Raw genomic sequence first — 27,527 nt, 5'->3', positions numbered from 1 at the left:
TCAGGAGAGCATAGATTCCTGAAGGCCATCCAATGACCAAGGCTAAAGACCTAATCTGAATAATTATTATTATTATTAAGTTACAAATGATTTGGAAAATCTCTGCAGAGACTGAAAATCTCTTATTAATTAAGAATAACCTTAGAATCACTCAGAACATTTCTGTTCTTGCACATTCTTCTCCCATCTTGGAATATCCAAGAGCCAGACTAGATCATCCAAATTAGCTCTTGACCAGCTCAGGATTGAGAATTCAGGCTGGGTTTATTTTGAAGGTACTAACTATGTCTTTTGTGATCTTACAGGTATCTCTGCATTAGCCAGATTGGACATATGTAAAGGGACATCAGTATATCTGGATAATCAGGTAAGCAGATGGGACTTCATTTTTATATCTCCATCAATTCATTCCTCTGGCAGTATGTGGGCATTTTCTATCATGTCTCGTTTACTGCAGTGTGGGTCAGTAAGATGATTGATATTTCTAAAGAGAAGGAAGCAGCCTTTTTTAAGTTTCACCAGGTTATTTCCCTGCTGCTTAAAGTCAGATTTCTTTATTTTTATCTCATTATTATTTCATGTATTCATACATCTATAGTAGACAATAATTCTCTACTTTTCTTTTTATGTATATTCTTTGGAGAGTTGTGGACAGCTCTCATATTGTTCTTTGGTTGTCAGCCAAGTTATAGACATTTAACTCCTTTAATCTTTCTTTGTAATTGAGTTAGCTTGGCTGCTTTTTCCAGATTTTCCCCTTGTTTTATGGTACCATTAATAAACAGAAAAACAGTCTATTGCCTGGCTTCTTCTACACCTTTCGTTCTTTTTGTTTTCTGTTTTTGCCTCGTATTCCTTGTTGAACTAAGGCCAGCCAGACATCATTCTCTGGACCACTTTGGCACTACATGAATGCCTTGCCTGCAACTATCAGTGTCCCATGCAGTAATGCCATCATCAGTATGTCCTAGAGAAAAAAGAAATGTAAAAGGCGAGCAGTCAGGAGCAAAATAATGCATTCTTTAATTACATGGCAGACTTACCCTTACCACCCAAAGTAAATCATTGTACCTGAGCCCTTTAACACAGCTTTTGTCATCCTGAAGCGCTGTGCATGGGCACTAATTTGAATAATAAGAGAAGCGTGTATATAGTTTGAAGTTTGCCCACTGTTCTCACTTGATTCCTTCCCAATGTTCTCACTCCCCCACTGCCTTTCTCAACACGGATCGTGACTTGTTATCAGATTCTGTGGCCATGAACAAAACTGGGCAGGGGATCATTTTGCCGGAAATTAGATAGGCTCAGGTGGTAAATGCTCCATGTCTCCATGTATAACATCTGAGGCAAGTGCTTTAGTTCTTGCTATTTCTGTAACAGCTATTGGTCTTCTTTTAACAGCTGATTCAATGGCAATGTGCAGGAGGAAAGAACTAGTAGATGTTTGGTGCTATTTATCAACACTGTATTAGTAGCACAACTTTTTTCCCCTCTGATTGGCAGGGAGAAGCATACTGCTTCTAGATGATGCTGAGCTTAGTGTAAAATATGCCAGCATGGGATCTGAGCTTGTCACAGTTCATTCTTTCTTTTCATTTGGTTTGTAGAAAATGGACCTCTACCTTTACTTATCTTGTGCATTAGAAAGATAAAAGGTGATACATCTAGGAGCTAATGGCTTATTGGTGTCTTTTAGTCACCAGATTCAGATAATATATTTAGTTGAAGGTTACAGCAGCACATACTCGGCTTTCTCATTTGTGTTAGCTTCACTTCTAGTACAGAATTGAATAGGATTGAAGAGACGGTTTTCCTGTTTGTGTCTGTGGCAACTTTTTCGATGATTTGTGGTTTAATTCTTTAAACATTTTTGATCACTTATCACTTCTTTCTCTGTGAAGGCTTAAAGTATTCAGATTCTAATGTTATAGTCTTTTCATCACATTATTTAATTTTAGAGAATTCAAGGTCAGAATAGCAGCTGACATAGTTGTCTCTGAATAGTGACCTAAAAATTATAATACTACTTTTTTTTTGGCCTGGATTTTATGGTCTGCCTTCGTGGCATCAGATTTTAAATAAGATTATGTGGTTGTGAATCATGTATTTCTTGGTCTCTGGCCTCTTAAACAGGTAACTATATGACTTGGACCCTTTTTAAGTCTGCTTTTAAAAAATGTTAATCTCTCACATGGCTTTTAAACTGTTGACAGTACTGTACTTGACATTAATTTTGTTAGGCAGTTAATGCATTCTTCGGCATAACTTTGTTTCTTGGGTCTTTTCAAGACCTGTCAAAGAAAACAAAATGCTAACCTGACTTTAAAGGGGCAAGAAAATCCCCCCCAAACTATATTATTCTTTGTTCTCTATGTGCATCAAAGTGACAATCCCACACTGTCTCAATTGAGGGAGTCTAGCACAAAAATGAAAAACAGCCTGGCACTGTTATAGGCTTGCAGCCAAAATGTTTTGTGTAGCTTGGTTCTGGCAGTGGTTTTTGTAAGGCAGAGGGTCTACCCTCACAGCATCACCGAAGGAAGGCAGGCAGCCTTAGTGTTTCCCACTTACACTGTTTTTTCCCCTCTTCTCTTCCTCTTTCTTCACACAGACCACCATTGTGAAAAGAAATATTTTTTTCCTGAAATAGAAATATCATTCCCCTTACAACTTCCACATTTAGTAAATTGCTTTGTTCCTTATAGAAGTTGGTGCTAAATTTGCCTTTTCCACTCTCTTAGGTATTTTCTTTACAGTTGCATTTTTGCTACTATTGCTAACTTTGGTCATGTTGACACAGTATTTTTGATTGGTTGGAATCTTGTCTGCTTCAGAATTTATTATTTGAATGGAAACTTTTGAGTATTATTTGCCTGTATTATATGGATTTTTATGCCAAGATACTCTTGTTGAGACCAAAATGTCTGCCATTGTTTTCTATTTTTGTCTAAAATTCAATGTCAGTTCATATCTTTTACAAGTTGCATACTTTTAGAATGTCTGATAAGTCTTGGTAGATAAGCAAGTGAACTTCCATTAAAATAAAGGGATGTGCATTTAAAATATTTTTCCTTTGAAATAAAAAATGCAACGTAAAACACAGAAGTGTTTTTAAGTTTACCAATTCTCACAAAATTATAGTTAGTGCCCTACCATTAGGAGTGTGAAAATGTGGCATAATGAGTTTTAAATAGAGATGATTTGAGCAGGAGACTAGATTTTCACTATGAGCAAGCATTCTATGAAATTTCGTAGAATGTTCCACACAATGTAAATATGTTTTCTGTTGTATTAAGCAAAACAAATGATTTACTTTCTAGTGATCTATTTTTAAAATTAGATTTTTTAAAGTGATCTATTTTAAAAATTAGTTTTGCAATCAAGATAAGAATAGTTAATAGGCAGAATATGTTTTTATAGGAGGAGATTGATATTATTTTGACTGATCTTTATTTTAAAAATTGTCAATGATTTTTGGCAATAAGAAAATTACTTTGGGAAGAAAAACTCATGTATTTTTGTAACAGTGTAACAAATGTGACTGAAAAGGAAGCAAACAGTGGCTTGTGTTTGAATTATTAATGTGAAACTTTTTTATATGCCATATATATCGGGAAATATATCTATTATGGGTACTGTAAGATAAAATTGTGCAATCTAACAGTTGTTTCTTTTCTGGGGATTTATTTTTAATTTAGAAAACGCTTTAAAATTATTAAAAGGATTTATAAAACAGAGGTGTATCAGCAGTATGCATTAAATAAACTCACCTGTTGTTTTCTCTCATTCCGAACAGGCTCAGCGACATGTTGGTTCACTACTTTAGCAAAACAAACAAATACTCCAATTGCTTTGTATGCATAATGCACATGTAATAAATGCTACAATTTCCCATTGCTCCCAATGCTATCTTTTTAAACTTGCAAAGTGGCTTTTTTAATGCAGAGCTACTAAAATGAATCTGGGTGGGATGCCTGTTAAGTTATATGAATTAAATCTTTCGGTCAACATTTTAAACTTCTGAATTCTGAGAGTTTTGCAAAGGAATGCCAGTGAAACTTTTTTCACTCGATCCAGTTAAGTTCATGACTGTCTTGAATCCCCTGTGGCGAGGTCTGATAATGTTAACATTAGCGAGTAAAGATAACATACACACACAAGCCTCTTTCATTCTGTGTATACTGAATAATGTTTATTGCATATTAACCACTATTCAGTGACTTTAAATACACTTTCTGCAGTAGTTTAATTTTTATTTGCAGTGAAGCTCTTTATTTTTTCTGTGGTAAGAATATATCTTTCAGTGATTTAGGACAATGTGAATTGTTCTATTTATTTATTTATTCTAACTACACACAGAGGCATAGGAGAAATATTTAAGAGCCATAATGTTTAAGCAGTTTTTTGGTAAATACGGTTGAGTTTTTCATTTTTGTAGAATAGAATTTATAGACAATAAATTGTATAGTTTTAATTCAGAACACGTAGCAAAGCTATTATATCTTTTTAGTTTGACATTATATATTTTTAAGGAACATAATATAGTAACTTAATCATTATATTTGTAAAAACACGGAGAAACACATTTATTAAGAGGTAACAGCAAAATTGAATAAATACTGTTGATTATTTTAACTAGGATTTTACTATATTAAGTACTAAGTTTATAATTATAACTAGTACTTCATTTCATTTGAATGTCAATATAGATTTCAAAGATGACTGTTGGGAAGATGGTTTGAATGTCTTGTTTGATATCAAATATTGGTAATGTAATAACAAATAGCGATTTTTAAGTTTATGTGGTCTAAATATGAGTAATCTTCCCTTAAGCATATGGTACATACTTTAGTGTCAAAATTCAATAGATAGTATTGCATGAAAGGGTACATGTTAATTTCCTCTTAATTTTTGATACGTTTTAATTTCTCCCACCCTCTGACGTATTATTCTGTAGAATACTTTTACAAGTATTTCATGTGTTTTCTATGGCATCTCACACTGCTCACTTTTTATCTATAGTACCATATGAGTTCCTCCTTTTTAGGTTTACACTGCATATTTTAAGCTGCTGATAGTGTAAGTAGATTGCAAGGTAAAGTGACATTTAGCTTTTTGAGTTAGCTTCATTTTTAGCATGAGAACAGGTTTTTTTTTTTTCCCCTGTCCTAAATCTCATATTTCCCATTAAAACAATCTTACTAACATTGAACAAAGAAATTTAGGGATTTGGCTAAAGCAGCACTTGAAATGCATCAAAAAGTGGCTACTACAATACAATTTTATTAATGAATGATCTACATTGGTTCCAGCTGTGTCCATGTGATTAGGCCTTCACCAGGCAACAATGGGTATTTCCCTATTGCTTTTATTTGATTTCCAAGAATGTGTCATCTGTTACATCAGCCTCTGCCAATATGCCCCTGTAAAAGTGTTTTTTTTTTCCTTCTAAATTTCTGAAGTGTAAGTTGAATACCCACACATAGCCCTGCTGAAATATTGTTTCTATTGAATGGTGGCCTACGTTTGTATGCCTGGTGTTGCATACCAAAATCTCAGAATGTAAATTAAAGTAAATGTTTATTAAGTTTATCAGTAAATTTTTGGAAGTGTGGTTGCCTGGTAATGCTAAAGATAGACTATTTTAGCTTTTACATTTCCATCTTAATATTTTATTACAGTGGTATAATGTGTTATAGAGGTGGACAAGCTTGCAGATTGAAGTGGGGATCGTCCAGATTGTTCCCTTCCCTGGACCATATGGTATAGTTCTAAAAGCCTTTTGTATGCTGTCTGTTCAGTTTATTGTAAACTCAATCTTTAGTGCACCTAAAAAGATAACCAAATAAAAGTGAGCCTTAGAAAAAGGACTTCATATCATATAAGGACCCCAGATATATATTTTTGAAAGGAGATAACTGAAAATGAAATTGAAGTTGAGATGATATTATAAACAAGGAAGATTTGTCGTTCTCTGAATTTTTTTTATATCACATGGATTTTTATAGATTGTCTTTGAATACTGCTTTTAAAATGAAAGCATTTATGTTATGTGACTATAGTTTTATTATCCTTATTTATCCCATTCTTAGAGTTTCAGGAAAAAGAATGTAGCATTGTTCTGTTTTACAGAGGAAGTCTCTACCTGTGACTGATGGTAAGGAATATATAAACTACAGGTTTTATGAATACGTGGATTTTTTGACTTATCTTTGTGAGAATTAGGCTAGATAACTCAGTAATTTCACTCTGTGAGGAATTACCTATACCCAGAGTTGAAAGGTTTCTAATTCTTATTTGTTTTCCTTTCTTCCCCTACCCCTAACTTAATATGTTTCTGTAATTCTATTTTAGGAAAATAGAGTAAGAGATTGCTTATCCCATATGCTAAGATCCTTTAGAAGCAGGAATGAGTAATTTCTCCTGACTCTCACTCTCCTTCCCTCCAAAGTAAGCCACTGTTTGAGAAGAGCATTAGACATTACCCACTGCTTTTTGGCATAAGAGATTTGAAGTTGAAATTCTACCAAATGGGAGGAAAAAAAGGAGAGCCTGTGAAGAACATGATTCTTTACTCTATCATTACCCTGAACCACTGAAAGGGTAACTGAGAGGAACTCAAATGTTATTGGAATGTGTAATTTTCCTTTGAATGGCCACAGTGAAATATATTTGAACAAAAATGGTGAAACTAGTATATGTGGTGTATGGAGTTGATGGCGATTGAAATTAATGAATCTTTTCAGCACTATACAATAGAAATTACCCCAAGAATAGTACACATTTAAAATTTGTCCAAGAGAAACGTACATAGAGAATGATTATTGTGTTATTATTACCTTAGGGAGATGACTAGAGATAGATGGATTATTAAATAATACAATAATGCTAGTGGTAAATTAGACACAAAGTATTTGTTGGGATATACATTTTTCAAATTCAAAAAGTTTTCTAAAACAGAATCGTTGATTTCAAGTGTATGTGTGGGAGTCTTTCCTATTTAAAAAATACTGTTGTTTTATAATCTCTCATTTTATTTATTTATTTATTTATTTTGAATGGAGTCTTGCTCTGTTACCAGAGCTGGAGTGCAATGGCGCGATCTTGGCTCACCACAACCTCCACCTCCCGGGTTCAAGTGATTCTCTTGCCTCAGCCTCCTGAGTAGCTGGGATTATAGGCACATGCCAGCACTCCTGGCTAATTTTGTATTTTTAGTAGAGACAGGGTTTCTCCATGTTGATCAGGCTTTTCTCGAACTCCTAACCTCAGGTGATCCGCCCGCCTCAGACTCCCAAAGTGCTGGGATTACAGGCGTGAGTCACCGCACCCAGCCTTTCATTTATTCTTAAGCCACTTTCTAAGGTGCTCACAAAATTGAAAAGCATAGTTTACACTTTCACACAAATTAGATACCTTCCCTTTTTCTCTCCCCCTATTCTCCTTTTCTTCTTTCTTCCTAACCTTCAGCTATTTACTTATATATGTGTGTTATATATATGAATGATATATACCATACTATAGAAAAATGTCATTTTAATAGATTTGAGGGATTGAAAGTTCCACTTAAGAAAATAAAAATCTTGTAATAACTATGCAACAAATGGATTTTTATGGAGGAATTTGACCATGTTTATAGAAGGAATTCAGATTACAGAAAATCGTAGAAGTGTAAATTCAAATTTCTTTTGTTTTTTTTCTAACTTGGAAGGACTGGATTACAGCTTAAGAAAAGAGGAACCATAAAGAGTCTAACTCAAGTATCTCCTATTTTAATGGTAAAAATGCCTCTGGCTCCAAGTAGTAGAAAATCTTACTGACATTGATTTAAATGAGTTAGGGTTTTATTTGTCTCATAAGAATCAGAAGGCAGTTAGTTCACAGGTAACTGATACTATCAGGGATCCAGGTAGTGTCTAACTTCCCCACCATCCTTAGCATGTTACTTTTGCCTCTTATTTTACTTTCAAGCAGGAAGAACAAAGGGAGAGCTCAGAGACTTTCTTCCCATGGATACTTTCTCTTTTTCTTTAGAAAGGGATGTTTATTCACAGGGACTTCTGTCTAGTTCTCATTGGTCAAAAGTATGTCCTATATAACCACCTCTAGAGTGAAGTAATGAGTGTTTTCGCTTTCTAGCCTCTTTTAGAGGAAGGCAGGGAGAATGGGAATTAGAATGAGTGTTGAATGAGCCATCCTAAAGTTATCTGCTGTAATTCCTTAATTCCTTTGTACAGTTAGTTGTTTGGACTTTTGAAACTCTCTGGATACTTGGTTTATGTAGTAACTTGCTATTGATTGTCTTTTGAACAGTTAGTGCTTATGTGTTGGTATTGTTATGTTTCCGTGTCTGAGGACAGGAACTGTAATTGGGTCATCTTGGTATCTTTACGCTTAGCATAGTGCCTACATGTTGAACCTCAATAATCCCTTCTTGAATGAATGAATGAATATTAAGAAATATATTTGTTAATATTATGGGTATAAATCATTTATACATTTAAAGGATATTGTAATATTTTTAATTTGTGAGGGTTTGTGGACTAAATTTTGTAGAATTGCTTGTTATTGCTAAGGGGACATCAGTGTAATAATGTCCAAGTTGTTTTGAAAAAAAGGAAAGTCCTCAAAATGGTTTAGTACCAATGTTTTTTGGGGGCTGAGTATTCTATGAGTAAGTAAGAAATATGATTGCTTTTAACTCTATGCATAGACTATTGTTTAAACAAAGATATTTTATAGTACTCATATGTTAGGATCTTAGTTTTTAAAGAAATAGGCAATCGGAATTTATTCAAAGGCAAACAGGTCATGTGATAATTTATATTACTGATGCTGATTTATAGAAGCATCATATGGCTAAGGACATATTAAATCAGATTTTGCATTAGTTGACGTTTGAGTTTTTAAATTCTTAGAGGGACAGCTTTATACTTTTTAATTCACAAGCAAATGGTTATGTACGATAGAATTTCATGTCCAAAGGAAATCTTAAGAGGTCATCTTTACATCTGCTTGTTGTGCCCTTGACTGTCTTAGAAGGATGCAGACTACATCTTCATTCAAAATCTGCAGAAGGAATGGCTCAGACTTGGTAGGAATCAGTAACTTACAACTCCTCCAATGTCTGACTTAAATTCTCTTTATTGTATTTCCATTCAGTTTCTGTTATTTTAACCTCAGAGGACAAAATGAACAACTATCTACTATCTCCCATACAACATCCCCCATATAACCCTATTTTAATAAATTCCTCTCTTTTCATTCATGATGGCAGGATTGTTGGTACCTTAATTACTAAAACAGTCTGTGCATGGATAGAACTTAATTCAAAGCAGGGAATGTATTCAAGTGTCTGGAACTCAAATTTTCTATCTGAGCAGTTTATAGTCACTAGGAATAAAGAAAGCTCTTTTAACATTCAAAAGCAGTCCTAGGAGAAGGGTTCTTACATAATCACAATGTAGGCAAAATAGTTTCCTAGATTTGAACTCAGAATTGAGTATTGGTAGTTTTATTTGGCCGTTAAGCAGATCTTTTGCTCATACTTTTGGAAGTAATAAAGGTCAACACTTTGCACTTAAAAAAGTGCATGTAAAATATCAGCCGTCCCTCACTATTTTCACCTTTATTGTCACTGATCAGTATACTATCTGACTCACAATATGCACTTAGTAAATGTTTGTTAAATAAGTATCCCTTGATAATGCTTCTAATATGGGTAGCTTTATGCTTTGCATTTCTCCATTCCTCTGTATTTCATGCTGTCCAATAAACACTCACACTTTATTTTTTACTGTCTTTATCTTTCTATTCAATGATATTGGCCGTGATTTAGGATTTACTTGAAGATCTGAATACCATAGTAATACCTGAACAATTCAATTTGTGATGACACTGTAATTTTCAAATTCAGGAATACCTCCTTTGTTTTATTCCTCATAAGATAGTGACTTAATTATAGCCTGTTGATGAGAATTCAGAATGCATTAACTGAATATTGTATACAAGGCACTTTGCTGGGTTATGAGTAGTTACAAACATGAATTGTACATAAACCTTGCTGCCAAGAAATTCAGATCTGGTTGGGAGACACACACACATATACTGTATAACTATAGTATAAGAGGGATTGTGGTGACTGCTCTAAATGGGGTAAAAGCAAAATTTAGGGCACTACAGAGGAAGGCGTAATTACTTCTGACTAGCTCAATATGGGTGAGTAATTGACTAAGTCTTCACGGATGAGATGAAATTTGAATGACGTCTTGAATTATATGTAGGAATTTGACAGGTCATGAAGGCAAAAGGTTTCAGAGAGGAGAAATAGCAGGAGCAGTACTTGCAGGTAGGAATGTGTATGGAGTGTTTGATGAAATAGAATGGTTTCTTTAGTATTTCGAGTAATAGTGTGTCTGTGGGAGTGACAGAAATTGAGGCTAGAATGGAGCTTGGAACCAAATTGTAAGGGGTCTTATTTCTTGTTAAATAATTTTCTTTATTTCATAGAAAAGGTATAGGTTTTTGAGTGGAAAAGTGACATCAAGGTATCTGTAAATTTCAGAGGAAGAATGGAAGACGTTAAATGTAGCTACAGGTAGGGAGATCAGTTAGAAGGCTGATGAATAGCTCCTGTTGAAGATGATAAGGGAGGCTGGAGGCAGCAGAGCTTGGAAGGAGGGTCTGATACCAGAGGCCTGGTGTGAGTCAGATGCCCTGTGGCCTGCTGATTTGCTTAGAGGTGTGCAGCAGTGTTCTGGCTCCCAATAGAAGGTGCTTTCCAATTTTGAGCCTTCCTTCCAGCCTTACCATTTTGGTGGATTGTGGAACATGCTCCCACTTGCTGCACCTGGGCGATCAAATATTTCAAATATTTTAGCTTGAATTCTAGAAGGAAGCAAAAGGAGAATTTGAATAGTTACGTGAGCCAATAATGTCTGCCACATTTCCTCAAGTCTGTATTTCCTGGGCTCTTGGTTCACCTTCTTGAACTATTCGTATAACTTGCTATTGGTCCCTCTTTGAGACCCTGCTCAAATGTTCTACATTTATCATTCTGTATTGAAGTTATATCGAGGCCTGAGACCCAAGACTGTATTTGGGTCATCATAATATCTCAAAACAGTTTAATTTTTAGAATGTAATAATAAATGCTTGTTGAATAAAGCAAATTTGTTTATGTTTTGTGGTCACACAGAGCTTCCTCCTCTTTGCACATACCAAGCATATGCCTATCAGGGTCTTGCTGTGCCTGTTGCTTAGATCCAGATCTACATACTCCCCAATCCCCTCGCCCCTTCTTCTGATTTCTGTTCAGATGTCATCTCATTATCAGCAAGATGTTTTCTCACAGCGCTGTATCAAATAACCTCCTCACACCAGCTCTCAGTAGCCCCTATCCTCTGTTATCCTGTGTTATTTTTCTTTATAAGTGCCCTCATCTGACATACATTTAACTTGATGATGGTCTTTTTACTCCAATTAGAAAGAAATTGTTTGTGATAAGAGTACCATTTGCTTTGTTACCTAATTTGTCCCCAAGCATGCAGAACAATGATGAGCAGGCACTTAGTAGGCACAGTAAGTATTTGTTGAATGAATTAATGGTAGAGATTAGGCTGAAAAGGATAGAAAACATTCACGTACAGGTTTGTTTATAAGTTTATCCAAACCATGGCATTGTTATTATAACTTTTATGATAACAAATCATTAATATTTCTTTCAGAAAATAAAAAAATTCTATTTTCTATAGCTTGTGCCTGTGAAATCTAATTATGGATTAGTATTTGTTTTAAAAACATTTGAATGCCAAGCATATCCAGTCAGAAAACACTTTTATTATCCATGCCAGCTTAATTTTTAAGGCAGTGAAATGGAAGACTGTCATTCTAGTAAGCAACTTATTTTCATTTGTGAGAATAGAATATTTTGAGTATTCGAATTGATTTTTGAAGATGGTTTTACAAGAAAATAATCCTTGTTTCTGTACATTGTACGTTTGCCTTTAGGATGGAAGGAAACTAGAAACAGGCCTGGAAATTATTTTCTCAGAAAGGTACAAGCTATAACTGAATTGATTTTTGACAAATGTATCAGGAGGAGGGTCAGTCAGGCCCAAGGTAAAAGGTAAATCTTGGGATTCTCAACACTTTAAAGAAGACCTGATTTTAAAAATCGTTTTATATGTATTTTTAAAGTTTGTAAAGAGATTCTAGACTGTTTGTCATGAGCTCAAGACTATTTTTTTACTGTATTTTATGTCAAATTTCACTTGGATATTTTTCTAGAAATCTTAAGTCTATAATTGGGCAGTAAAAAAATTGGTTATCAAATCAATATTATTATATGGTTTTTAGTGTCATGAGAATTCCCTTTTGGAAACCCATAAAAGCTCATTTTTTCTCACTATAAACTTTATCTGTCAGTTCTCTAGAAGGTCGGAGTACTAATGTTGGAGGTGATCTGCTCTGGGACAAAGAGTCAACAAAGTGGTAGTAAAGTTAAAAAATGCCACATGGTGCTTTCCTAAGATTAGGATTTCTTTTTCATATCAAGTTTGTGCTTATTTTAAAATATGGAAAGTTATATGTCAATAGGTATAGTCTTCATACCCATTTAAATAGATAAAATAAGGTTACCTTCAGTTTTTGCATTTATATATTTCATATTTTATTAGTTTTTTTTTTGTTTTCTGGAAAGAACTTGTTAATTATTTGTATACTTTTAGTAGTTTGATTTCTCACTAGATTTGTAAGTTAGGTTTTTTGGAATGGGTGTTTTAAAAAATGGAATGTGATGAAATGGTTGTGTTGGAAAACAATTCCAGGAACAGAGTTATTTCATATTACTTGAAAATGAAACATGTTTAGATTGTAAAAAGTACTAGAGCTTGGAGAGTCCCTTTAAAAATATTTCTCTACTAAGTCTGAGTTGCCGTTGGTTAATATTTATTGATTATCCATTCACATATTGCATGTATATAAATATAGGACAAATCTGAGTGGTTATGAGAAGTCTTTTAAAATGCAAATCTCTTTCTCTTTTGGTTGACTATCCAATCAGTCCTCCCTTTGTTTTTTAACATGTGCAATATATATGGATGATTATACAATAACATTTTCCAGTTCCCTCCCCTCCCCTCCCCTCCCTCCCCTCCCCTCCCTCCCCTCCCCTCCCCTCCCCTCCCCTCCCCTTCCCCTCCCCCTTCCCTTCCCCTCCCCTTCCCTTGACAGAGTCTCTCACTGTCACCCAGACTGGAGTGCAGTGGCACCATCTGGGCTCACTGAAAGCTCCACCTCCTGGGTTCATGCCACTCTTCTGCCTCAGCCTCCCGAGTAGCTGGAACTACAGGTGCCGGCCACCACACCTGGCTAATTTTTTTGTATTTTTAGTAGAGACAAGGTTTCACTGTGTTAGCCAAGATGGTCTTGATCTCCTGACCCTGTGATCCACCCGCCTCGGCCTCTCAAAGTGCTGGGATTACAGGTGTAAGCCACTGCGCCCAGCCTCTAGCTTTCTTAATACAAGACACTTCAGAAATTAAGTGTGCAACTAGAAGTCCTTTTCAATTTCATTCACCTTAATTAAATATTTTCCCTTATTTCAAGACCCATATCTAATTATCAAAGCATAACATTTTGGCATTTTACTTGAACTTTAAAACTTTGAGTTTATATTTTACCTCTTCATGTACCGTTTCAAAACTGTAAGTACCAAAATAATTTTAGTTTCTAACACTGTCAAAGTACAGCCTCAGATTCCTTATATATGTATAGACCTTGATCATTTTATAATTATTTAATAAACAAGTACATTTTAAGATTGAGAATTACTTTTAGTTCATACATTACTTAAACAAACAGTATTTGCAAACCAAATGATAATGTTTTGAATCGCTGTGGCACCATTAGTTTTAACCCTTGTTGATTAGTTTTTAAATAAGTTTCCTTATAGCAATAGTAGTTATAATAATTTGAAAACCACTTGCAAGGTTCTGGAAGGGAGGAAGCCTTCAGTAATTGGGAAGTAGTTTGTTATATCAAAGAATTTGGCCTCCTTCCCTAAAGTTAAGAAAAATGTTATAGCTTCTTTTAATTGAAGTTGAAACACATTCAATGAAGACAACTTGAAGAATAAAATGAAGCACAAAGAGGAAAACAAAATTGTTCCCAGTTCTACCTCAAATGATCATTTATATTTACCTGTATGCATGTACTCTTTCTCTCATGTGATACTCATTTCATAATAGTTTTTATATATTCATTTCATGCAGTCATGCAGTAGTGTAAACATTTTCCCATGCCAATGTATAATCGTTATATTTTTTGATCATTTAATCATAAGAGATCCCTTTTTATAGGATATTTTGATTGTTTTTAATTGGGGGAAAGACTGCAGTAAAGATTTTTGATAACTTCCAGGGTTAATCCTTAAAAATGCTATTGTTGAATCAAAAGATATGCATAGTTTTCAAGCTTTTTGTATTATGATGAAATGTGATAGAATATTCTAATACTTTAAAGCAAAGCTAACTGTATGTATTAGTCGATTGGGTAGCAGCTTTCAGTCTACGTTTTGGAGACTTTAGAAAAGTCCTTTTTTAATTCACAAACTATTCTTTGCATAACATACAAGTACTCCTGGGAGAGGTAACACATTGTACCCCAGCAGGCATTTACTCCAAAAAATATGATGTAGTTTATCTGACATTTTAAATTTAATTCTTGCAAGTGAAGTTTGGAAACAAGGTGGATGCATTTAACAAGGGTAATGCAAGAGGATAATGGGATACTTCAATTCTGTCAAGATCAGTTGAACAACTATTATAGAAAATATAGGATATTATATGCCTAGTTTTAGTAGTTTGAGTTATAAATTCTCTCTAAAATGATTCAGGCTGTTTGTTAATTGTGAATGCTGATTAATCCAGTACCGAGACTAATAATCCCAGATATGGTGCATATATGTGCTGGAGAGAGATGCAAGGGGGAATTAACTAACTCCTAAGTAACTTTACTCTGTTTGAACACACTGTTTGCAAAGTGTTATATTACTTTAAGAGATGGCGAGGATGCGGAGTGCAGCTTTGGGTAGTTTGTAAGGAATACTCTGGCTATAGGGTCTGTGCTTCATTAAACAAAATATTTGTATCATTGGAATGTCTCCTTGAAAAACCAGTTGATAAAGAGATAGACAAGGCCACTAAATAGATAAAAGTCACAGTGCTTGTTCCAGTCAGGAAACTTCAAGCTGTTGATATGGGAAAGCCCGTGCTTCCTCTGCAGAAACTTTGGACAATAGTAGACCTTCTAGAAATTATGCACAGTTGTCTGTGTATACCTTTTCTTTATTTAACAGTTTCAATCCTAAATATCTTCAGGATTAAAAAAAATCCCCGTCTATTATTAACAGACTGACTCTTTTTCTTATAATAGTGGGTAGCTAATAATATGCCCCTTGTGATATTTAAAAATAGTGATACAGCTCTCATTACCACATCTATTAGCCCCAGATTTACTCAGCCCTGGTCTGAACTGGGTTTCTGAGCTTTTTAAAATTTAGCATTAAAGATCTCTAGACTCTGTCCAGTTTTTCTCATGTTGCCTTTGTGAACTGTCAGCACATGTCTTAAACTATTGGCAAATCAGAAGATTATTAAAAATATGTATAGTGACTGGAAAAAGAACTTCAATAAATAAATAGAAGAAAATATACTTTTACTGAATACTTCGAATACATATCTGTATTCATGTAGAATGTTGGAGATGAGAGCAGTATCAATAAATATATTAACTGATGCAGCTTTTATTTTATTTTAAATGTATTTTTTCTGAGACAGGGTCTCTGTCCCCCAGGCTGGAGTGTAGTGGCGTGATTTCGGCTCACTGCAACCTCCAACTCCCAGGCTCAAGAGATCCTCCCACCTCAGCCTTCCAAATAGGCGGGACAACAGGCATGCGCTACCACACCCAGCTAATTATTTGTACTTTGGAGAGATGGGGTTTTGCTATGTTGCCCAGGATGGTCTTAAACTCCTGGACTCAAGCAATCCACCAACCTTGGCCTCCCAAAGTTCTGGGATTACAGGCATGAGCCATTGTGCCTGGTCTGATACAGCTTTAAAACATGGTTTTGTTGATTGGATGTTAAAGGACAGTTTCTAATACTGGCTTCACCTCACACTTCCTAACACCATTTAAAAAGTCTGTTACTGTAGGCCGGGCACAGTGACACGCCTATAATCCCAGCACTTTGGGAGGCTGAGGTGGGTGAATCACCTGATGTCAGGTTCAAGACCAGCCTGGCCAACATGGTGAAACCCCATCTCTACTAAAAACACAAAAATTAGCCAAGCATGGTGGCGTGCGCCTGCAATTCCAGCTACCTGGGAGAGTGAGGCAGGAGAATTGCTTGAACCTGGGAGGTGGAGGTTGCAGTGAGCCGAAATCGCGCCATTGCCCTCCAGCCTGGGCAGCAAGAGTGAAACTCCATCTTAAAAGAAGAAGAAAAAGAAGAAGAAGAAAAAGGTCTGTTACTGCAAAGTGCTTTTTCACTGATATAAAATGAATATTAAAAACATCAAATGTATCTAAATGTTGATACATTTAAGGATATCTATTTCCAGCTCTTCAGTCCCCTATGGAAATTCCTCTTTCTTCTCCCAAATGTTTGTCTGATATTCTTTCACCTCCTGAGATGCTAGGATTTTGCTTTTTTTTTTTTTTTTTTTTAAGATACTTTCCCTCATGGATAAATCAAATTGAATTGTGAGATTATGGCCTTTTCATTTTTCATTAGAAGTGACTAAATCCAGAACCTTAGACTCAGGGACATTTATTTCAACTCATCAAGGGAATGCCACCCATGTTTGCTTGTGTTGCTGTACTTCAAATAGGACGTTGAGAATATTTGTATGTTAGAGTAACACTGCTATTTCTGTTTCAAAATTACCTGAAAATGTGGTATGTGTCTCCCACTTAGAGAGGGAAACTTCTCAATAACTTTTGTAGTTAATATGGATTAAGTTATTAAAACATGTTTGAGTATTCTTAACCAATATAGTTAAGAATATGTTAGTCATCTTATTTTAAACTCATTTTCGTGTGTATATTTATAATTACCCTGCACAAACTCAGTCTGAGTTAAATGTTGGCATAGAAGCCAGTGTAGGGTAGCAAGATAATGTTTCTGTCCAATAAAAAATTCCAGTATAATGATTAAGCCAGTGGACTCCTTCCAGGTCATAGACGTGACTATTTTTGAATTAAACATTGTTGTAGACTCCAGTCAGGTTGGGGAAGATGCTTTCCCATGGCATGGAACATAGTTTCTAAATCCCTCAGCAGGGCAGACGATTTTCCTTAGATTGAGGGGTGACATTTTGAATAGAACGAGATGCTACCTATTATATTTACATGGTAATACAATCTGTACATAAAATTCTGCCTATGAGAGTAAATAGTAATGAGTGATAGGAAGAAGTATTTTTTTATGTCTGATAATAGTAAAACTCTTGAATGAATTAGGAAGAAATTGTCACGGCCATTGCTAAAGGATTTTATGGTTCATTGACTCAACACACATTTATTGAACACTTTCTGTTTGCTGAGTGCTAGAGATACAATGGTAAGCAAAACAGACCTAGTCAAGTGTCTCCATGGAACTTAATATCCAGTGGAGATATTGACATTAAATAATTACTTGTATAAATATATCCTACATGTGATCAGTACACAGAAATGCTATAGATTGTTTTGTCAAGAGAACCTTGACTTTGCTTGATGGTAACAGTAGTAAATTTTTGAGCTAGATTGAATATGGCTATATGACTGACTTCTTCACTTTCTACTCCAAACCTTTGTTGGCATGTGACTCTTCAATATTGTTTTTTTTCTCCCCCCTCCAGTCCTAGTTCTTAAGACCTATTATTCTATCAAAAAGGTGACTGTCCAGCGCTTAGGGGTAAAGAATAAGGGCTATATCTTCCGATGAGTGATGATTGTGTTGGACTCTGGGAGGAATCAGAAGAGATTCAAACAAAACAATTTAAGTATTTCACTATTATGATATTCAGTTACTTATATTACTGATGTCTTGGTTTTACAAATGAGGAGGCATTATTAAATACTGTACGTGATTAATATATTAATTTATAGTGACATTTATATTCCACAAGCATATAAAACATATACTGTGTTTTATATATATATCATTTAAATGTTAATAATTATTAAACATTTTTATTTAATCCTAAAACTCAAAGACTGGAAAATGGAGGTTTCTTTTACTTATGTTGTATCCTGTGCCTGCAGTGAAGTACAACGGAATGCCATGTGAATATGGAGTTGGAAGACCTGGGTTTTAGTCTTGCTGTCACTTACTCTATGATGCTGATATTCTTTATATTTTGTATTCTGTAAAAGAAAAGTGGTTCAACAATGGTATCAGCCTTCCTTTCACCTATTATTCTGAACACACCTTGACTTCTCTGCTTGGGTATTCATATCCGAATGGATCAGGGAGCCTAGTTTTCTCCCACTGAGCTGGTTTACAGCCCATTTCAAGAAGGTGGAAGGCTTCTGGAGAGATGCCATCTTTGAGAAGGAAATACATTTTTCATCTTGTCAAACTTTTATAAAAAGAATAATTGTTGGCAGAAAGTATTTATATTTAAAAATGCCTTTTTTTCTTCTCTGTTAAATAAAAACCTAATTACTAAAGGTGGAATGGGCTCTCTAGATTGATGGTGAGGGAATTGGCTTCTCATCCTACTTCCACTTCTCAGATTAACTAGGATGATAATAGGTCAAACAGAATAAGAAACTGCAGGTGATTTTCAAAATTTATGAAATTTACAAATATCCTCTTAGGCCATAAAACTCACTTTGGCCTAGAATTCAATTGCTTATTCTGTTTCTCCCATCTCTTTAATCAGTGTTACTTCTCTTGTATTGGTAGGTTAAAATAAACACATACCTATATGAAAAATTTTATTATTTCCCATAAATTCTGCTTCTGTCAACAATGCAGAATCAGTATTTGAAAGAGAACATAATAAAATGTGTCCAGATATACTTGCTGCTTGATTTAGTTTAGACTTCAGGAATAATGGGAAATCATTAGTATCAAATACAGTGCTGCCTGACACTTGTTGCTCAGAACCTGTGTTAAGTGAAGCCAGTGTCACTTTCAAGGCAGAAGAAAGCAACTTTCTGTGTCCCCCAGATTTTCACTTCAGTTCCAGAAAAACCTAGTTTGTCTACTGTGTGTCGGGTTCTGAGACAGCTTTCAGGAAAATAACGGCACAGCGCCCAGTTTTCAGATTTTCACAGCCCCATGGAGAAGCAGAACATGTGACTACAGTGAAACAATTATAATTCTGCTTTACAGAGTATAAAGGAAGTCATGCTTAGGAGGAGTTCAGGGAAAGCCTTCACAGAAATGGTGATTCATGAGCAGAAATTTTAACAAAAGTTCATTAGGTGAACAAAGAGAGAAGGCTGATGGAGGTGAGATAAAAGTGTGAAGTTTTAAGAGTCTAAAACAGCTCCGGGAGTGTGGGTGTTTGGTATTTGCTACAAAGTAGAGTCTGGGGAAGTTGGAGAAAAGGGATTGAAGTGGGAGAAGGCCAAATGTGGCTGTAGTGAAGAGAAACGAAGGGGCCAGGAAATGAGTCTTAATTGCCATGTGTAGTGCCTTGGATTTTACCCTTAGAATGTTTTAAGGTTTTTGAGCATGTCATTTTATGGTCACATTTCCATTTTGGAAAGATTATTTGTGATTAGCTTAAGGAGAATGGTGTGGTGGCAACAAGATTGTATGGTAGCATGGAGACCTAGTTAAAAGGGTAATGCGATACTTTAAATGAGTGTTGAGATGATTTTCTGGTGTAAAACTTTCTGTTGATTCATAAATATGCTGCCACATTTGTGACTGTTGGCAAATTAAAAATATTTGTAGTATTCAGTAGAACAAATTCATTGCTGCTTTTATAGTTTGAAATTATTCATGGAATTAATAGCATTAAAAAATTGAAAGAGGGTTAGTATTTTATTTGTCAGTGGAATTAAACCACTCAACCTCTCACACAAACAAAAATCTTGTAATTTTGTTATATAATGTGGAATATAACCGTACAATGATATATTGAATTTTTAATATATACTTACCTAGTTATTTGTAGAAATTGTGCATATTTGAAAACAAGTACATGATGTGCTTAGTACATGGTAAGTACTCAGTAACTATTTGCTGAGTTTGCATTTGATGCTTGTGAGTTTTAACCAAGACACTTTATTAATTCAAGTCCTGGAATAAGTGACACATATATATATAAATATATTAAAATATATATATATATATATTTTAAATAAAGATAGGACCTCGCTTTGTCACTCAGGCTGGAGTACAGTAGCACAGTCGTGGCTTGCTGTAACCTCAAACTCCTGGGCTCAAGTGATTCTCTTGCCTTAGCCTCTGGAGAAGCTAGGAATATAGGCACACACCACTACGCTCAGCTAATTTTTAAATTTTTTTGTAGAGATGGAATCTCACAACAGCCCAGGCTGGTCTCAAATTCCTGGGTTCAAGCAATCCTCCCACCCCGACCTCCCAAAGTGCTGGGATTACAGGCATGAGCCACTGCACCCACCCATGACTGATACTTTTAAGCAGAAAGTTAAATTCCAAACTAACAGAAAAAAAAGAAATGTTTTTCAGGGAAAATTAAAGTCACAAATACATATAAGATGCTAACTTTGCAAAGAGCATGTATTTAAAAGATCATTGCAACTCATATAATTGGAAAAGCACGTTTGAAAATAGCTTTAAATTTTCTCACAGAAAATATGACGTATGAGTTTTCCTACGAAATCTTTGTTTTGATGCATGAATTCTCAGTTCTTAGTCTCTACAGCAAGACACAAAAGTTAAGAGTTGAAGAGATTAGCATATCCATAGCATTGAGCGGGGTATATATTATTAGCTTACCACATCTTTGTCAATTTGAACCCAGGATTAAAACAAAATGTTGCTATTTAAGTACATACGGTAGTACACAACTACAACATAAATGTTAGACTGTATGTCCCTAACCAAATAATGGAATAATGATCAGTATCCATCAAGTGTTAGTTATCTGCAGTTCAGACTAATACTCTGGAAGCAGATTCTTTTATATTAGCCAAACTTTGTTTACATTTATGTAGAATATTTTCAGTGCATAGAGTTTTATGACTGCAAAATTATTACTTTGCATTTGATACCAGATTTTATTTCAGTTTTCAGAGATTATGTTCAGGTTTTAGAGGTTAAGATGAATTTGCTATGCTTGATTTTTATAGAAGAATTTTAAAAAGTAACATTTTAGTAGAATCTGTTTATCTTGTCTCTTTTTTCCCCGTATGATAATTGATTGTAGTACATTACTTTGAGGAAAGTTTTTTTAGCAAAACGTATTTTTACTTCACACTCTTAATAGATTTCTGTTAGGGGAATCACTGGTGACATGTTTTAAAGCAGAGATCTTTTCATGCTTATTTTTACTATTTAATGAGATTTCAGGTATATTTTAACAACTTGGGGTTTCCGTGATGAATCATTAAAATAAATGAGTGGGCTGGAAGGTAATACTAACTTTTCTCACCACTGCCCTATTTTACTCTGCTGGGTTATTGGTTGCTTTTTAAATAGAACCTGGGTGTGTTGGTGGGTGGAGGTGCAGAAGGGAAGGGAGAGAAAGGGTCAGTAAGAAAATACCAGGTAAACTTCTGATGACCTACTGAGAAATACTGCTCAAGTTTCACTTTCCCCAAATTAAGCCATTTAGTGTTTAAGCCCACTGTTTTTTGCTTTAACAAGCTTAAGTTTCCAAATATTGCATATAGGTAAATCAAAACTATATTTTCAACAATTGATTGAAGTTTTAAGGTATCAAGCCATATGTGGATTAGCCTGTGGAATCAATTTCTCATGTGTGTGGGATCAAAACCGTTAAAACCATCATCACTGAAACTGTAGCTTCCTACAACTAATAACAGAAGGGTGTCTATGGAATATATTAATACAACAATTTCTCTGATTTAAAATTATTACTAGGTGTTTGGTTGGAAAATGATTTGAATATTATAGGTAACTAAATTGATGTCATATGAAGGCTAATTACAGGTTTCAATGTGACTGAAATTTATTTTTTTAATTGACATGATATACTTATATTTAGCATATACTTTTCAGTAAATCAATGGCATATTGCAGATTTTTACTATCCATACTGTTAAAAACATTTCAACTACCACAGCAGTTCTAAGTGCTAAAGGAGGTAGATAAAAATGTAGTTCACCTTGAAAATGATTATGGCTTAGGGAATAAAGAAATTGGGTCAAGCCTAAAATAATTGCAGGTACAATGACAAAAAGTTTTAATAAAAATTTAAAAATACTCACAGCACTGGTTTCAGGCTACTTTTGTTCTCTGTGATCTTATCAATGCATTATTAGTTTTTAATTGGGATGATGCTAATGGTGATTTTTCATTTTGGTCAAAATGTTTGTATGAAATACTATTGATATTTTCACATTATATCCCCTTTCAATTATAAATATACATTTTCAAAAAGGTAGACAATTCTTAAATAGATCATTTTGACTTCTGATGATCTTAAATAGAATTTGAAATGGTATAAAATATTTATGTCACAGCTATCACTTTGACTTATTTTATATTGCCAAATTTGTTGTTTAGCGTTTAGCCATGTATCATTAAATCATAGTATCGATAATGAATTAAACTTTCAAAAAGCTTTAATAGTATAGTAAGTTTTCATTCATCTGGTGTCATTGGGGAATAAATTGTGCTGAAGAAGTGAGTTTTTCTTTAACTGAAGCTTATTTAAGCAGAAAAACTTAAAAATTGATAAAATTTATCTGAAATATTTTATATGCTCTTTTAGGGAGCAAGCATGGAGCGGCCATTTACTCTTTTCTTAATGTCGTATAATACTATTCTGAGTGCCATGCAAAAAGGACATGGGTTTTCTGTTTGGTATTTGTTTTCCAAACTAAGTTTTTTGTTGTTTCTTCCTTTTCAAGTGCCACATCCGTAATTCACATATTCTTTTGTTGTTGTTGTTTTGAGATGGAGTTTCGCTCTTGTTGCTAGGACTGGAGTGCAGTTGTGCTATCTCGGCTCACTGCAACCTCTGCCTCCCAGGTTCAAGCAGTTCTGCTTCAGCCTCCCAAGTAGCTGGGATTACAAGCATGCGTCACCATACCTGGCTAATTTTGTATTTTTCGTAGAGACAGGCTTTCACCGTGTTGGCCAATCTGCTTTCGAACTCCTGACCTCAGGTGATCCATCTGCCTCGACCTCCCACAGTGCTGGGATTACAGGCATGAACCACCGCACCCAGCCTCATTCTGGTATTCTTAATCAGTTTAAATGTTTCATAATTTAAGGTTTCTGGTGGTACTTGGGACAATGCTTTAACAGGCTCATAAACTCAGGCACCAATAGGAGACTTTTGGCTGTCTGCCATCTTCTGGCAAACATCTGGCCACAGCCGCCTCCTATAAAGGAAACGCTGTCCTTGGTTTGGAGTTAGCACCTTAAACAGTGAGGCCCTATTACTGGTGGTTCCAAGTACTCCTTAGTAGCCTTTGCTAGTGGTGCAAAAATGTCTGTATTCACCCTACATGCTTGTGAACATCTGCGGTATCAAGGTGACCACTTGTAGCTTTCTCTGACTATTGCTGAAATGGGCAAATAGTGTATTCCCTTTGTATTTTAGCAAATTCCACCATAGCAGCGAAGTGTTTTTTTTTTTTTTCTTTTTCTTTTTTCAACCTCATGCTTGTTCGTTTCAAGCAGTTTTCTAAAACAAAACTCAAGCTTAGCCAAAGTATTTGAACTGTTCTTTAATGTGCTATATGCCATTTGGTTTGAATCATATATTTAAAAACCAGCTTCCCCCCATTTACTTGTATCTAATGGGAATCATCTTTCTTCCAGGTTGTGCTTCAAGAAGACCATAGGGAAGAACGCATTTTCATCTTGCTGCAAAAGTTGCAATAGAAGTAAGTAGGGGAACTGCCAGGATATGTCTGTCTCCACAAAACAAGTAGAACAAATTTCCATGAATCAAAGCCACTAAGTATAGTTTTCAGAGATGGTAGGACATAGTTATTTTCCCTAGAAAAACACCCCAAATGCAGGCACACCCATTGGCCAATGGAAAAAATGTTCACGTAAATGCTAGTTCAAACCTGTACATTTCACTCTTCTTACTGAACTGTCAGAGGGGTGGAAATCTACTATAGCTATAATCTTTTTTTCCCCTTTTCTATTTTTCAGCCTCCCACGTGCTTAGTGTTCAGTTCTGCCTACTGAGCGTCTTGAATCTACAGCAGCACCTACATGTACTGCCTCCACAGTGGCTGCTGATAATTTGCAGATAACTTGTGAACCAGGCCCATAAGAAACATCATGATATGTACTTTAGATTAATCATGGAAAAGGACAAGATGATGAAGAATCAGAAAGCAGTTTTCTTTTCCAATATTGATACTGCTTTCTTTGAGGTTAGATGAGAGAGGTATTCTTTAGAGTGGTTTATATCACATTTCATCACTTGGGGAAATAGGTCATTTTTACAAGAGCCTTTAGAGACCTTTTAAGTACATACAGGGCATATATTTAATACACCTTAGCATTAGTAGGTCAGAGGAAATAAAGCAAGATAGTAGATATCTACGATGTAATCAGGTAAGCAAATTAATGTGAAACTGCTTATATTCTGTCTTGAAACTCTTGGTATAATTTTCAAAATTGCCTTTTATTCTTTTCAGTTACTTTCTAGAAATTTCCATCATTTGAAGGATTAATGGCTACCACTTGTTGAACCTAGAGGGTGTCTGTGAACTTGTTGAACACTGCCTTATTAGAACAGAAGTCTCCAGTGGACCATGAACTCTGCATAGCTGGGACTCTGAGCTTACCTCTTACTCACAAAACCTGCAGGGCTCTCAAATTCATGTTTAAAATGCAAGCTACTGACAAGGAATGGGTAAACACCCACTGCAATTTCAAACGCATATGTATATCCACTTTCCTCATCTATTCTTGGTGGGTAGGAGACCACGATTGAAAATTACTGAACTTAAAATGGTAGAAAATTTGAAGAGATTCTTTCTCCTTAAGTAGAGTGATTTATACTAATGGTGGGATGGGCTAAATACCTTCTTACTGTTTGTAGTCTACTGTGCTTCACATGCATTTTCTAATTTTATCTTAACAACACACGTCTGAGGTTAGTACTGTTGTCTCTATTTTGGAGATGATGAGACTGGGTCCTACAAAGTTAGGTAACTTGTCCAAGGTCATACAGCTTGGAAGTGACAGAGCTGAGGTTCAAACGTGTATGTCCTTGATCTTAGGATTCGTGCCTTTTCCACCTGAGGACCACTGATTCTTATTTTGCATTTAAATGAAATACACATACACAGCGCCCACCCCCCCGCCCACATAATATATAAATATGTTCCCCCATCCTCCCAAATGCTCATTGGAAAATTTAGACATCAAAAAGAAGCCTTTTTGCTTTAAAATGCAATTTAAGTGGCCATTACTTTGAACAAAGTGAAGTGTAGTTTTATTAGTGAAGAACATCATTGAGTCATTGAGACTAATAATTTTGTGGAACAACATTATTAAGAAAAGCAATATGCTATTTAATGAGTAATATTTACTTAAGTCATAAAGGAAAATTCAAACATCTGGAATATTTTTTAAGCAATATAGCATTTATGCATGGAATGATGTTTTTCCCCTATGTCTTACAGGAAATAACATATAATTTGAGATGTATATGAGAGATTTTATGTTCATAGATATCTTTTTATTTCACTGAGCACATTAACAAAAATTATATTAAAATGAAAAATTGCTTGATAGCAAATTCTCTGTGATGAAATTTTATCATGTCTTTATTAACCCCATTATTGCTACTTTATCTCTCTTAATAGGTTGCTTGTCTAAAGAAAAGTTGCAGAAATCTTATTGGTTCACGCACATACAACTTTACCACATTGTTTTGGTGTTCCTTTGGGGGTGATATATTGGGAAGTGATCAAAGTATGTGTAGTGTCTCAAGAAATTGCATCCTCAAGTTTTTAACACTAGAAAATAGAGATTTGCATATGGTTGATATGCCTTCTTTTAAATACGTATTCACTAGGGGCAGTTATACCTGGTGAATTTAGAGATGTAGTAATACAAGAGTTACAGAATCAGAGAATTTCTGAACCAGAAAGGGCCTAATAAATGAAGGGCTCTTGAAGTGAAAGTCGTCATTAGGAGATGAGTTCAGTGACTGTCCAAGACTAGAGCTCTAAGTCAAGTAGTTTCTGAGATTACTGAGTTGGGCTTACAGCCGAACAAACCAGGAAGTGAGTGATCACAGCAGGTGAGGGCTTTCAGCTTTGTGGTGTTGGAGAATAAACTAAAGTCGTAGGGGAGATAATCGTACGACATGAGGAAAACAAATCAGAAAAATAAAGACACTTTTATTTCTTCTTATTAACACAAATGATATAAAACTTTAAGTGTTATATACTTTTTAAAATAATGGGATAAGCCTATTTAAAAAAATAATACATTGCTAAATTATTTGTATTTTCTGAGTATAAAATTTGAGCTTATTTTTATTAAAAATTTTATACATGTATGTAATGGAAAAATACACATTTTTTGGTTGTTATCTAGGATCTGAAGGTTTGAACGGGCCAATGAGTATCCTCATCATTGAAGCATTCTATGGAGGCTCCCATAAACAGCTGGTGGATCTTCTCCAAGAAGAGTTAGGAGACTGCGTCCTTTATACTCTTCCTGCAAAGAAATGGCATTGGAGAGCCCGGACATCTGCTTTATACTTCTCTCAGACCATTCCCATCAGTGAGCATTACAGGTAATTAGAGCTCAGGATGCATTTTCAACTTTTACAAAAAAATACCTATTACGAGGATGTTGCTTCTCTATCAGCATCTTTGAGAATTTCTGCAACTATGGAATTGGTTATTATGACTACAGTAGATAATTCTTTAGAGAAAGCAGAGCAGCGAAGTACACTCATCCTCTAAAGACACCTGGTCAGTGGGAAAGAAGCTTCATTTAGAACCAACCACATGTGTTTTCTCATTGTCTTGTGATTTCATTATGTACATGGGTGTGAGTGTGGGTAACAATTTTTGGCCTAAGAGTAGATCTTCTAGTTTGGTTCATTGTATCTGCTCTGTACGAATAACCAGAGTTGAAAGGCGGATATGTCCAAGGCTTTAAAGTCTGTTGAGGTAGAGATAGGCAAGTGCAATGAGAGGTGAAAGATGGAGAGGTTGATTTGGACTGTGACAAACTAGAAGTGGCTTTATAGAGTTGGTAACCTTTGACCTACTCTTGAAGGATGAGTAGATTTGAGGGACACAGAACTCAATTCTGAATTCTGGTTTGTTAGGAAGTAGGAAATAGGAGGACCTAT

The 27,527-nt window shown here is 35.1% G+C and overlaps 1 protein-coding gene across 35 annotated transcripts in view; it reads left to right on the top strand.

Annotated features, from left to right (window-relative positions):
- The window catches only part of LOC105492615 (glycosyltransferase like domain containing 1), a 407,319-nt gene that overhangs the window by 125,083 nt on the left and 254,709 nt on the right, over positions 1 to 27,527 (top strand). For 15 of the 35 annotated variants that reach the window (XM_071072686.1, XM_011759841.2, XM_011759838.3 and 12 more), the window contains 5 exons: positions 306 to 367; positions 24,008 to 24,072; positions 24,350 to 24,760; positions 24,844 to 25,061; positions 26,759 to 26,960. In XM_071072686.1, coding sequence (XP_070928787.1) covers positions 25,058 to 25,061; positions 26,759 to 26,960 — 206 coding nt within the window. In that variant the 5' untranslated portion in view covers positions 306 to 367; positions 24,008 to 24,072; positions 24,350 to 24,760; positions 24,844 to 25,057. Of the gene's footprint in view, positions 1 to 305; positions 368 to 22,661; positions 23,419 to 24,007; positions 24,073 to 24,349; positions 24,761 to 24,843; positions 25,121 to 26,758; positions 26,961 to 27,527 lie in introns of those variants that run through there. The other 20 variants (XM_071072713.1, XM_024796265.2, XM_071072701.1 and 17 more) reach the window with 7 other exon arrangements.

This window comes from Macaca nemestrina, chromosome 11 (assembly GCF_043159975.1).
Source record: "Macaca nemestrina isolate mMacNem1 chromosome 11, mMacNem.hap1, whole genome shotgun sequence".
Taxonomy (NCBI): domain Eukaryota; kingdom Metazoa; phylum Chordata; class Mammalia; order Primates; family Cercopithecidae; genus Macaca; species Macaca nemestrina.
The sequence above is the reverse complement of the archived record's forward strand: the minus strand, read 5'-3'. Positions and strand labels throughout refer to the sequence as shown.